Raw genomic sequence first — 14,279 nt, 5'->3', positions numbered from 1 at the left:
CCGCCCCTGCTTTTCAAGAATGAACTATTTATTTTGAGCAAGTGACACCCTTTAGCAGGTTATCAACTAGGTTTTGCAGTTTGAACTAATTGTTTTGAGAAATGCATTAACTGTTGTGCAAATGTAAAAAGTGTTGTGAGAAATGCACCAAAGCGACTGAGAAAAACTAATATAAAAAAATTAACTTTTTATTCAATCATTTATCTGTATCATCTAGTTCATTTATATAAGTGAGGATAGCAAAATAAAGTAAACTGTGACATATAATACCCAACAAAACTTCTAATACAGTGGACTAAAATTGTTGAAGGGCTGAGTAAATTTTGTTTTGACGATAACAATAGATAGATAGATAGATAGATAGATAGATAGATAGATAGATAGATAGATAGATAGATAGATAGATAGATAGATAGATAGATAGATAGATAGATAGATAGATAGATTGATTGGTAGCGGTGATGAGTGTGGACAGGGCTAAGAGCCATGGGAGAGGAGCGATTCCAGTGAAAATGTTTAGCAAAAGTTCCTTTTTTGGAACTCTAGATGGATAACTTAGATTTACATTTACTTTATGATTGTTATGACTTTAAGTTTGCCTCTTTCTTTCTTGAATGAGTGTGAGTTTCAGTTACTTCTACTGTAAGTTAGTATTTCACACATTTCCGATGTGATGTATGCTAGCGTTTCAGAAGTGTTACTGTAGAGCAGGGGTGACCAACCCGTTACTGGAGATCGACCTTCCTGCAGGTTTCAGTTGCAACCCAAATCAAACACACCTGCCTGTAATTGTCAAGTGCTGTTTAGGTCCTAATTAATTGGTTCAGGTGTGTTTGATCAGGGTTGGAGCTGAACTTTGCAGGAAGGTCGATCTCCGGGAACAGAGTTGAGAACCACTGCTGTAGAGCGACAAAAACACAATGCAGAGGTATAAATGCAAGGCATGCGCTATGTGGTGATTACTTGATGCAGAAGTATAATTCAGCCTTTATGGTGGAGAAATGGACATTCAATTCATGGGCAACATGAATTGTTGCAAGTTGGCAAGATGTGTTGCACTGTGTGCTGCAAACAGTGCTCACACCAGATTTTCATTTTGACAGCTTTCAGCTTTCAGACTGCTTCATGCTACTGTACTGTACATGATAACCTGTTTTGAATACTTTAGTTCATCCAGGAACATTATTTATGCAGAAGTTAATAAAACTCAGTCATAAAACTATGCATTTGTTTGTAGTAAATATGCACCCTCTAGTGGCAAAAAAGTACATAATGTGCAGTGTCTGAAATTTATTCTTCACCGCAAACATAAACAATCTGTAGCGGAAATTAATACAAAGCCTCATTAATAAAACCAGAAAAAAAAAAAGTAAAACTTGCTTTGACATTTCCCCATAGTGGTTTAAAGTTGTCAGATTCTGTGCTTCTATTGGCTCTTGGATTGAAGATCATCATCACAGCTGTTGTCACACTGCATGAAAGAGTCTGAAATCTTCTGACACTGAAAGGTGCTGTATGTAAGTTTTTGACTCTTCTAAAGCATAGAAATATAGTATGCTTGCAGATATTTAAGAAACATGCTAAGTGAACATACTTGTTTATCTGAAAAACAATGCTGAAGTCAGATATTCTGCTTTGAAAATGTGTTTTCCATGCTAGAACGATGTTTTTTTTTAAACCTGCTTAATGCCAGTTTAGCCAGTTATATTGCATCACCCCGGGTTGCCTTGCTGGAAAACAGTGTATTTCATTCATTCATTCTGAAAGGCTCTCAAAGCATGCGCTCATGACTAAAATACATCCTCCGGTGGACAGTAGCAGCCTCCGAAATGAGATGCTGAATCAGTTCCACATGAGGTGGTTATTAATTAACAAATAATATAAATATTACGAGCATAAACATTAGGTGAGCAGGTTACATTGTACGTGACGAGATTTGCAGTGATAAGCAACTTGGCTGTTTGCACCAGACGAAACACAACAGAAAATTGAAATACAGCCATTCAGAAGCACAGAATATGCACTCACTCATGAAATGGTAAGGTTTATAATGTAATTAATACATATTAACCATATTAATTTTAACATTATTAAATGTACATGCTGAATCACTGATATGTGTTGATTTGCATTATTTCATAGTTATAAAGTTCAATTTTCAAAAGGTTTATTTTATTTTCAAGATCTGAGGTGAACTGCTGCTGCTTTCAGTAGAATAGCAATACATGACATAAAATGGCATCCAAACTCACATTATTAGCATTTAACACTGAATAAAGCACATGAGGTGTACCTGAGGTGATCATTGTCAGTTTATCCTGTTGTTCAGCTGCAAGAAATAAAAGTCGTTTCTAATATATCAATTCGAGGAGTTGGTTAGAACAAAAACTCCTTTTAATATGGAAAATATTCCCTCTATCATGTGCCATTGCCTTAATTTAGAACACAACTTAAATCAGACTCGCTTCTCAGACTGGCAACCTGCGCTTGCGTTTGTTTTGATCTAGAAATGTAACACCTAGTTCAACCACTGGGTGTCAAACTTACATACTGCACCTTTAATTGGAGGTATTGCGGCGGCCATTAAGCGGCTGCCGGTGAACTCATCAAACCAACAAACAAAGATTACAGATTTTAGCCTAAGATTTCAGAAATCATTAGGATTTCCTAAATTTGACTCAAACAACCAAAATGGCTGAAATACCATAGTGTGGACAGGGCTGTAGTTTCAGCAATCAATATACTGAGGTAGAACAACAGGCAAGTTAATATTATGTATTAGATCTCAGGTTCCTCAAGCTTTTTGGCCTGTCCTGAAACAGGCTGCTGTCTTTGAGGATTATCAACTGAAGAGCTACTCCAGAAGCCAGCAGTGAAGCTGTGTCATGTGCTGAATGAGCAACACTGTGAGGAGTAGAAGAGCTTGATGTAAAGCATTAGGGGAAATGAATACGGCTTTATGCTGTGAAGCTTTCTGTTGTGTAACATAATATGATCACTTTGGCACAGTTTTGGAGAGGGTTTCTTGGCTCAGAACGCTGCTCCCCAACAAAGGCCATTTGTCCAAACCTCATGTGGTGAAGTTAAACTGCTATTCTCAGCTGGTGCAAAAAATGTAAAAGTGCAACAAGAATTTTGATAGCCTTATTTCTGCCACTGAAAAAAAATGACACTTACAAAATAGAGGAATAGGTGAATATAACTAACTTACTGAACTGGCTTATTGACACTGTACAGTTCCATTTACTCATTCACAGTAACCTAAGAAGCATGTAATGTTACTTTTGCTGTTTGTCTCACCAAAGACCATAACTTTAGAATTGTCTTGTTTTGGTTCTTTGTCAAAACACACATTTAGCAAGTAACATAGAAAGCCTTATATCACAGATGTTTGAATAATACTGAGGCACTATCTTTTGTATGTAAGACTAGCATGGCTTGACATTGTCACTCGCCAACCTGCTAAGTGAAGTTTAATTTGAAACTAATTTCGAGAGGAGCGTGTGCTCATGATTGACCCAGCTGGTCAACATTAGCTAATCATGATCCTCCAATCAAAGGATCCCAAGTCACTATATATATTCTCATTTCCTCTCTACAACTATCATTCCCGGTTTCCTCTCACCATCCAAATGTAGATGAAATAAGCCTAAATCTTTTTTCTAATGTCTTACTCTCAGAAAGTTCACCTTGGCCTCAGCAGCAGGGGAGTTTCAGATTGACCTGAGCTCAATCTCCCCTTGCCCTGTGAAAGGAGGGAGCCCTGGGCTCGAGGATCCCTTGAGCTCAGGGCTCTCTCCTGGGACAGCATGCCTAACAAGCTATGTATAAAGCTGCGGTCACATTGGGCTTTGTGTGTGCGAAATTCTGTCGTGCGGCGCTGCGAAAAGGGGCGGGATTAAACAAGATGATTAGACATTAAAAAAGCGAGCGATTGCTCCATGTTTTAAATTTCTGTGCAGAGAGGTCTTGTTTTGATCCTCGATTGGTCTCACGCAGTCAAGTGATGCGATTTTGCAGGTCAGAGTTCACCAAGCTTGAACTTTGCACCGCAGCAACATGCGAAACTCGACGCATGACCCCGCGTTTCCGGTCTGACGCATTCGCGTGCGTATGAATGGAAGTCTATGGGAGGAAAAGCCAAGTGTGACCGCAGCTTAAATCGTGAGCTAAGTATGAACTCTTGAAATGCGGATAGATTTCAGCTGTGGTGGGTTAGACAGCTACCCTCATTAGCCACTTTGGCTGATTAAAAATAATTTCAAATTTCCAGTGCTTAAAGAGTTTTAGTTTAAGACAATTTGTCAATGTGCATGCAAATGTGATCTAAGAATCGAGAAGCAGCAGGACTGATGACTGTTCACACGAGCAAAAGAAAACAGGTGAATACCGAATGACAGGATGATCAGGTGCATGATGAGACAGTCTATCATCACTCTCTGATAAGGGCTTTAGTGTTGCATGCACAGCTGACGCAAATGTGCAAGTGCTTAAAAGCTCCTGTGTCCCATTTTCTTTTGTAAAGTAACCTTGCCTGGAAACGAAACTGCGATTGTTTCTCTTTGAAATAGACTGGACAAAAATTATGGTTGTGCATCCACAGTCCTGCTACTTTCAAGAGTTCGATATTTTTTTGTAAGTAGCAGCGGTTGCGGCTTTCACTTGAACCATTCTTTGAACTGCTTATTAGTGGGCCTAACATTGAGATCATCCTTTCATTATCGCACACGGAATGTTTTTTTACCTGTTTACTTTTGCTTACAGTTATTTTTGTTAATGGTTTAAATATCATTCTTTACAATAACAATGCTTTAATAGGAGATTAACTCTGCATTCATGTATATGTACATTTATGGCCCGTTTCCACTGAATGGTACGGTACGGTTTGGTTCAGTTCGCTCTTATGGGTGTTTCCACTGTCAAAAAGAACCTAAACGCGAACCGTAGCACTTTTTGGGTACCCTTTTGGAAGGGTACCTAGCACAACAAAAAGGTACCAAAAGGTGGAGAAAGACACAGTTTGGTTACAGAGATACGTCACTAGCTTGTGGACAAACAGGAGAACAAAAACAAAGGCCATTTTTAAAAACACAGCTGAGACATTACACCGTTGGTACCCACCATTGGTACCCTTTTGGCAGTGGAAATGCAAGCCTGATAAAGGTGACCTGTACCGTAACGTCCTGTACCACTCAGTTGAAATGGGCTATTAGCCTGGACAAACTACTGTGTATAGTTTTAGATACATATAAATCTTTTTTTTTTATGTCAATAGTTTTTTAAGAACATTTTTGTTGAATAAAGTGTTTACAGCTATATTTTGCTTGTTTTAACACATCATTAAACATTTGTGGCAAGGAAATAACTATTTTGGTCTGGCCAGAAAAAAAAAGAGTAAATCCTTAGTGTTGAGCCATAAAAATTCATGTGAAATAAAAACTAATTGCAATGCGACACTATGAAATCACAACCCATTTGTTAATGCTCCCTAAGCAAGTTTACAACACATAAAAAAGTTAAATGAACGAGGAGGCATATGGACATACCACAAAATTTAAATCAAGTAAAATTACAATTAAAGTAATTTTAGCATGCTAAAGTCAAATTTATGCAAAATATATTTTCCCAACAACAAAATTATGGCTAGTGAAAATGGCAAGTGGCTAGTAACATTGAAAAAATACTAGCCACAGTGGCTGGTGATCAAAAAAGTAAATGTTAAGCCCTGAAGACTAGCCAATTAAAAAAACCTGGATGTTTCCAAGCTTTGTCAATTTTTATAACAAAACGATTAGCTATTTTAAAAGTAAGTTATAATACAAATTGAACACCAGCTGGCGCTCAACAATTATAAACAGGAGTCAATTTTCCCACTTAAGTTACTTATTTATTTGTTAAGCTGCGGTCACACTTGAATTTTCTTCCCATAGACTTCTATTCATACGCACGCGAATGTGTCAGACCGGAAATGCAAGGTCTTGCGTCAAGTTTTGCATGTTGCTGCGGTGCAAAGTTCAAGCTTGGTGAACTCTGACCTGTGAAATCGCATCACTTGACTGCGTGAGACCAATTGAGGATTAAAACATGACCTATCTGGACAGAAATTTAAAATATTGAGCAATCATTGGCTTTTTTTAATGTCTAATTATCTTGTTTAATCCAGCCCCTTTTCGCAATGCCGTACGACAGAATTTCGCACACACAAAGCCCAGTGTGACCGTAGCTTTATGGTCATATGTCCTCCCAGATAAATGTGGTAACGTCAAGTTATATGCTAGTAAATACTTTTTAGCTTAGAATTGACACGTGCCTGTTATGATCACTAGCGATCAAGCGGCTGCAGAATGATGGTAAATGCACAGATTACTAGAAAAAAACTACAAATTCACAATTATATGGACTACAAGCTCCAGTCATGCAACACACACACACCTGCTCCAAGTCTCCTTTGATTACACTTACACAACTGAAGCTGCTCAAAGACTGATTTGTTGGACTATTTATACAGCACACAAACACAGAGACTTTGCTGAGTATTGTTTAGCAATTGCTGTCTTTACGTAAGCGGTTTTCTTTGTTTCCTGTGTTTTTGACTTTGGACTGTTTATCATGTTTTGATTCTGCCCTGAACCTCTCGCCTGTTTTCGGATTATGCTTCTGGATTGTGTACTATTCTGATTATGCTGGTTTTTTGACCCTTGCATGTCTGACCATTCTCATAATAAAGCGACATTTGGAACATCCCCTGTCTGCACAGCATCCATACGCAACAGTACCTTTGCAATCAACTGTATTAAATACTGAATGTTAAACATTAAATAAATTATTTAAGGCACTAGACATTTTTAAGCCAGTTGAATATACTCACTGTATATTAATTAATACATTTATATAAGTGATCATAATGCAAGTATTTTCTTGCAAATCCAGCCAAACCATTAAAAATGTAAATATCTTAATTTTTTTTTTTTTTTGTGAACCATCAGTTAAGAACTGGCTTATTTGCTTGTGTTTAATGTCATTTCAGCTGTCATGTATTTGTGTTTGTTATAGAACAACTGGCCAGAGAAAGGCACGATGAGAGGAAACAGTTTACATTGTGAACCTGATGATGCTACCATGGCAGACAACACCTTGTACTGCAGCAGAGAAACAAGTAAGAGAGCCTACAGCACACACATCTTGATCTCACGAAGAAACACAGCATTTTAAGTATTGTCACGTGGCTAACTCATAATAAATTGCACAACAGAATGTGTGCCTCCAAATCACACCACCTAAGCCTACATTTCATTTGGGGGTGAACAATGTAGGAATGAGTACAAATAAATACAAATTCTAAAAGTTATAAATTGGCATGAGATAGCATTGACAAAAACACAGGTTACTCAACAGAATAGTCCCAAAACTGCTACAGAACAAAAACAGAATGTCACTGACCTGGTAAAGTACCATTATGGCAAGTCACTAAAGGCAACAAAAGATTCATTAGTGTTTTGTTTTTTTTCAGGCATATGTACAGATAATATCTAAAATACACTTATTTTGTCAGTTAATAACAATGGTTATACATGTTTTGTAAGGCAATTTTCTACAAATTTCTCTTGCACTGAGCCGTAAAAAGCAAAGTTTTATTCATATCTGCATTCTTAAAGTTTTAACAGAGGGATGTGTTCATACATAATTTGAGGGATTAAATGCAATAATTTGTTGTACACAACTATTTTTTTTTCTCATGGCTGTTTAGTTCACCCAAAAATGAAAATTCTGCTCTCTGACACTCTCATGTCACTCCATTAGCTTTGGTCTCAGAGCAAATTGAAATATTTTAGACTGGAGAGCTCTCTGACTACAAGGGCCCTAAAACATTCAAAATCCAGAAACTGAACCATGAATGATAATTTCCCAGAAATCGCGCGGGAAAACCACCCCCCCCCCCACCCCCCCACACACACACATTTTATCTGTGTAAAAATCTGACTTTCATTTTGTCACAAAAAGAAATAAGAATTTTGAACCTGACTTAAACCAAAATTCTGATTTTTGTGCTATAAATGTGTGCACATTATTTATTTAATAATCATAAACATATTTAAACATAACACTTTAGAACACGTAAAATAAAACAAGGCAGTTATTAATGCAGTCAGTCAACTGGGAAGGTATAGTGATACATATCTGTAAATTTCCACCATTAATAGTCACCTTAAAAAGTCACCTCATCTGAGAAACACTTGCAGAAAGTGGAGGCAGAAGAAAATACTAACCGATTACTGTATGTACACCACCATGCTTGCTCATTTTTTTACACAGAAAAAAAAAATGATTCATTGGATTTACAATTTTTTTTAAGGCAAGTGGTTGCAAACTATTTATATGGGCTGCATTTAAACAAACAAATTAAATTTAGTTATGTTCAGCTTATTATTATTTTGTTTAAATTCAGCCCATATAAATTGCTTTCAACCCCTTACCATAATAAAATCTAATAGACCCAACAAACTATTTTTTTTTCAGTGTAGTTCATTTTGTGTTTAGAGTATTGCGAAGCAAAACAGCCAACTTCTCCATTCCTTTATTACGTAGTGGAAAGTCGTGGCTCGTTTTAGTTCACTTGTGGTGGAAAAAACATCACACAAGTGTCCGCCTTGTTTGCACATTGACCACCTAAGTGTGTAAATGCGCAATATCCTGCTGTTCTCAGAGATGCTTCAGTACCCTCTTTGACTTCCTTTCTATCAATTGTCTATTTTTATCTCTTCATTAATGATGGGTAAGTGTTGTTGTTTTATAGTTGGTGTGGTGCACTTGGTCTTTGTAAATGGGGAATTTAAAATAACGTTTTATTTGATGGTGTCATAGTTGCAGTGTTATTGTCTATTTAAATGTAGAGGAATATAATTATACAAGATGCTTAGTGTATTAGACAAGTCATCTTTATTTTTATAGCACTTTTTACAATGCAGGTTATATCATAGCAGCTTGATGTAGATTAAAAAGCCAAGAGAATGAAAAGCCAAAACAAGATTTCAACACTTTTGGGGTTATTGCACAAAATTTAGATAGTTTACTGTTATTATAAGAACACTGTATACTTACAACATGTACAAAGGACAGTGAAAAGAAAGTATTGCTTGAAAACTTGTGTTGTGAAAATCTATCTATCTATCTATCTATCTATCTATCTATCTATCTATCTATCTATCTATCTATCTATCTATCTGTCTGTCTGTCTGTCTGTCTGTCTGTCTGTCTGTCTGTCTGTCTGTCTGTCTGTCTGTCTGTCTGTCTGTCTATCTATCCTGTATATTCACGTTATCATTTATTACATTTATTGTTACTCTTTTTATCTATTTTTTTATATAACCATTTTTCTCAAAAAAGCCTGCATTATTTGATCAAACATACATTATAAATATACATTATAATTTTTTTTTAATGAATGTCTATTTCTATATTTTATCATTTTAATAGGACAAAACACCTCAGATTGTGTCATTTTGCTTGGGTGCACAATGAATCAATCAAAAACTTTATTCTATCACACACACACTCTTTTCTTTAGTCTTGCTCTGTGTTTCTTCTTTAATCTATTCAGTTGTATTGAGTAAATGGAAAAAGAGGCCGGCAGACTATGAAACAAAAGCAGAACCACATAACCAAAACACTTCCTCAAAGATGAAAAATGCAGATAAAAGTCCTCAGTGGACACATTTCACTTTGTGTCTCTTAGCAAGATGACTGGAGGAGGAAGTATGAAAAAACACACATTGGGGATGCAGCACATGTGCCAGACAACCTGACAACACAGACCATTTAAAGGGCTAGTTTGTTTAAAAATGAATATCCTAATAATTCACTTCTTCACTTGTTCCAACCAGTTTGAGTTTCTGGTAACACATTATTTTGATGGTCCATTTGATTATTAGTAGACTGTCTGCTTAATATCTGTTTATACTGCTTCTTCACAGACATTTACTGACTATAAGAAACTTTGCAAGTACATGTTAACTTACACTAACCCTAACCTAACGGTCTACTTATAATCTAATGAGAATTAGTTGGCATGTAGATGCAATGTAACTTAAGTTTAACAAATGGACCATCAAAATAAAGTGTGACCGAGTTTCTTTCTTCCTCTGAATACCACAGAAGATATATTTGAAAGATGTTGTGAAGCAGCAGCCATTGACTTTCACTGTATTTTTTTCTACTAGGGAAGTTAATATCTGTTGGTTGTTTCAAACTTCTTGAGAAAATGTTGTTTTGTCTTAAACAGAAGAAAAAATCCTAAAAGGAATTTTTCATTTTTTTGGGTGAACTACACCTTTAAATGCCATCTTGATTGATCGTTGGTGAAATTAATAATTACTTAACTGATTATTGTTTCAATAATTAGTAAGTGATTAACTGATTTTATCATGCTAGATGTCTACTTCATCTACTGCATAAGAGTTTGGCGGGCACCTTGATATCAAAACAACATAAAAAAAGAAAACAATTCAAAATGCAAATAAGTTTTATGCCCTTTTGACCACCAAAAAGTATTACAATATAAGAAAACTTACATCCAACTTACAAACCTTGACACACATCCAGTATTATTCCACACAGTGACAAAAGCTGAACTGTTTTAGAACTTGACTGCCGCACGTCTGTAGGAACAGCTGACAATGGCCATAGCAACGACAAACACATTTAAATCTGTAACGAAAGCGGCACACAGCGTGTTTTCAACGTCGTTTTAGACATGATATGGGTATATAAAGAGTTAACCAGATACAGTACAAGCTGCATGGAGCAGTTAAGAGTAACAAACCACAATTAAATACATTATTTGCAAGCTAGAGAAAACAAGCAGGCAACCATTTTAATCGGACTTAAGTTACTTACACTTGTGAACTGGAGGAAGGAACTGACCCATGAACTGTGTACTATAAAGTTCTTGTCAAGTTCTGACAAAGTCCCATCCGTCAATAGTCTTTTCTGATTCTTCCTTTCAACAAATGGGTGACGAATCCCCAGTTGTAAGCATGTTAATTGCTGAAGCACTCATCAGAAAAATGACAGCAACACAGCACAAGGCTGGGGCTAAAATGCTGAGGTATTTTTGCGAAAATAAACTTCAACCACTCTTCGCAGCCTCATCTTTGGGTAGGGAAAATAACACTAACTTTCCCTCACACTTCAGAGCACAGCGTTTTCGCGACATGATTCAACCGGGATCTGCTACAGTGTTTGTCTTCTTGTTTTTCTTGCTACAGTGTTTATGAACAGTGCCAGGGGTTTCAATTTTCCTGGGTCTGTTACTCCTTGAACCACTACAAGTCGACTCTTTTATAGATTAATCAATAGTTTTAAACACTGTGCACTTTCAGATTTAAGCCTTAGCTGGATATTTCAGCACTTAAAGCTGTGTTACATACTGCATGAAATGTCATGTTCAAAATAGGGGCTTTTTAATGGCAAAATGACAACAAATTGATACCTAACAACAAAATTTGTTGATGTATCATGGTGGCAACATGTGCAAAGTTATTTCGCAGGGGTGTTACCAAGCTGGGGCTTATTTTCAGGCATTGGGTAATATAATTACAGCTGCTGTAGCCATGGTACAACAGCAAAATTACTTGATCATTGCACACAATGTAACTACAGAAGAGTCAAGCTTTAAATAGGAAAATTATCTAAACTCTTTTGTTGAATTTTTTGAGAGATATGCTAATGGTCTAATCTGATATAATGATTTATGCTAAGCTAACATAAGTGCTTTAGCCAGACCCAGAAAATGGATTAAAAAATGTATAAACTCATCTGTTTAACTTTAGGCTCATTTTACAACTCCCCTATTTACAAACAAAGAAAACAAATAAATAAATAATAATAATAATAATAATAATAATAATAATAATAATAAATAAATAATAAAATAAATAATAAAATAAAAATAATAACATCCAATGGTATACTTGCATTTAGAAATTGCACATAAACAATCTCATTACAGTAACTGACTTCATTCACTCTGCAAAAAATTGGCCCATATGTCTGAGCTACTGCTTTCTTTCCTCTGTGGAACATGCTGAGCTAGTGGGAATTTCAGACTCAGACAATTGATCAAATCCATCTGTTTCAGTTTTAATATCAGAAGGCCTTGTTCTGTCGAGCGACAGCAGGGAAACAGGAAGCATGAGGAATTAAATGATCCGTAGGGAACTGTAAAACTACAGCTTTATTTACAGTATATGCAAATATCTACTGCAGGATTTTAACTACAAACACAAAAAAACATAAATGAATCAATGAAAAATACCCTCTGGTGGAATTAGTGATACCCAAGAAAAAATAAAATCTGTAAACCACAACAAAAAGAAGCAGAACATGTAGTATCTGAAGCCACATGGTGGATTAAAACATTAGTGTTGGCTCATAGTTATAGCTGGATTGGTGTGAAATATATACTGCGGATTGTATCTCAGATATAATTGCAGACATGTTCATGAACCACTTTGACATTTTGAATAAATTAAGCATACCATAATGTTCTCAATGCAATATTACAAAATTTTGAATTTTCCACCAATAAAAATAAAAGCAGTACCATACCCAATGCAGCAGAATCCTGTATACAGACCTTGCATCAAAAGGGTTGGTGATGTTGTTTTGTTTAAAAGTATGGCCACAGAATAATAATTACACAGTATGAATCATTTATTAGGAATTAGGAAATAGTTAATTCATTATCTGTTAAGCATTACCTCTACATTAACAGATGTTAGTAAGCAGTTTATAACTGTAGATAAAAATGCTGTTTTTTTTTACTTCTACGCACATATACATAATGTGCTTAATGACTGTATTTTATACTTTGTTAAATATTATCTTTTAATTACTAATTTAACTATTACATTATTTGCAAACCAGTTATTTGAGAGTAGTTGGTGTTATAAGATCATTCAGAATGCGTAAGTAAATGCTTAATAAACTTGTCACGATCACCAGCCATCTAACCCTCATAGATTGCTGGAGAACACTGACATTCACACACACTACAATCCTGTCTCCATATGAACTACATGTCCTGTCATGCACCACATACACACCTGTTCTAAATCTCCTAATTACACTCACATATTTACGGCTCACTTTGACACTCTCATCGCTGACACTTGTTTGGTTATTATCCTGTAACATTACAAAGCTTTCCTTGGTATAGGGTTCCGACCCTTGCTTTGTTTTATCGTTTACCCTGTTTGCCGCCTGTACTGACTACTGCCTGTTACCTGACAACACCTCCAGATTGCCTTGTTTTGACCCGTTTGCGCCTGTTTTTGATCATTGCCTGTCTGACCACAATTCTTAATAAAACCTGCATAAGGTTCCCCACTCTGTTCTCACTCGACTCTCTTGTGGTTACAAAAATTCTAATTAACATTTATGTATCTTATTATTCAGGCATATATTATAATAGCTAATTTGTATGTTAATATGTGCTAAAGTAAGTACTGTTTATGTTTTGAAAATCCCTTTTAAATGACAATTAAAGGCTCAGTTAAATTCTAAACAAGAAAAAAGACAATAAATGTCGCCTCACAGCAAGAAGGTCACTGGTTCGAGCCTCGGCTGGGTCAGTTGGCGTTTCTGTGTGGAGTTTGCATGTTCTACCTGCGTTTGCGTGGGTTTCCTCCGGGTGCTCCGGTTTCCCCCACAGTCCAAAGACATGTGGTACAGGTTAATTGGGTAAGTTAAATTGTCCATAGTGTATGAATGGGAATGAGTGTGTATTGATGTTTCCCAGAGATAGGTTGCAGCTGGAAGGGCATCCGCTGCATAAAACATATGCTGGATAAGTTGGCGGTTCATTCCGCCTTGGCGACCCCAGATTAATGAAGGGACTAAGCTGAAAAGAAAATGAATGAATGATTGGAAATGAATTTTATTTTCATCTAGTTCATTAGAAGGTTCAAATTCATTCTTCCGGTTGGAAAAGAAATATTGAAGCTACGTCACGGCCATGTGATCATTGTGTAAATACCAGCGTGGAGACTGGATGTCTTTACCGGCTAGTACATTGTGACGTCCTTGAGTTTTCAGCATTAATTCATGAGAAAGACTTGGTTCGAACCCATTAGCTATTGTGAATGAGGTGCCACTTCATTAATATGGATTATAGCTTTGAAGACTCTTTTTACCTGTTACAGTGGTTAGATGGCAGAGAGGAGGCACGTTGTGTTGCCAATTGTAATTAAAACAAGTGGAAGAAGAAAAATAGTTCGGAG

At 36.2% G+C, this 14,279-nt stretch overlaps 1 protein-coding gene across 1 annotated transcript in view; it reads left to right on the top strand.

Annotated features, from left to right (window-relative positions):
* Positions 1-14,279, top strand: part of dok2 (docking protein 2) — a 48,596-nt gene that overhangs the window by 20,461 nt on the left and 13,856 nt on the right. The window contains 1 exon segment of the mRNA XM_056464335.1: positions 7,054-7,156. Within this exon segment, the coding sequence (XP_056320310.1) occupies positions 7,054-7,156 (103 nt within the window).

Source organism: Danio aesculapii, chromosome 8 (genome assembly GCF_903798145.1).
Source record: "Danio aesculapii chromosome 8, fDanAes4.1, whole genome shotgun sequence".
NCBI classification, from domain to species: Eukaryota; Metazoa; Chordata; class Actinopteri; order Cypriniformes; family Danionidae; genus Danio; species Danio aesculapii.
Note: the sequence above shows the minus strand (reverse complement) of the source record. Positions and strands in the feature narration are given on the sequence as shown.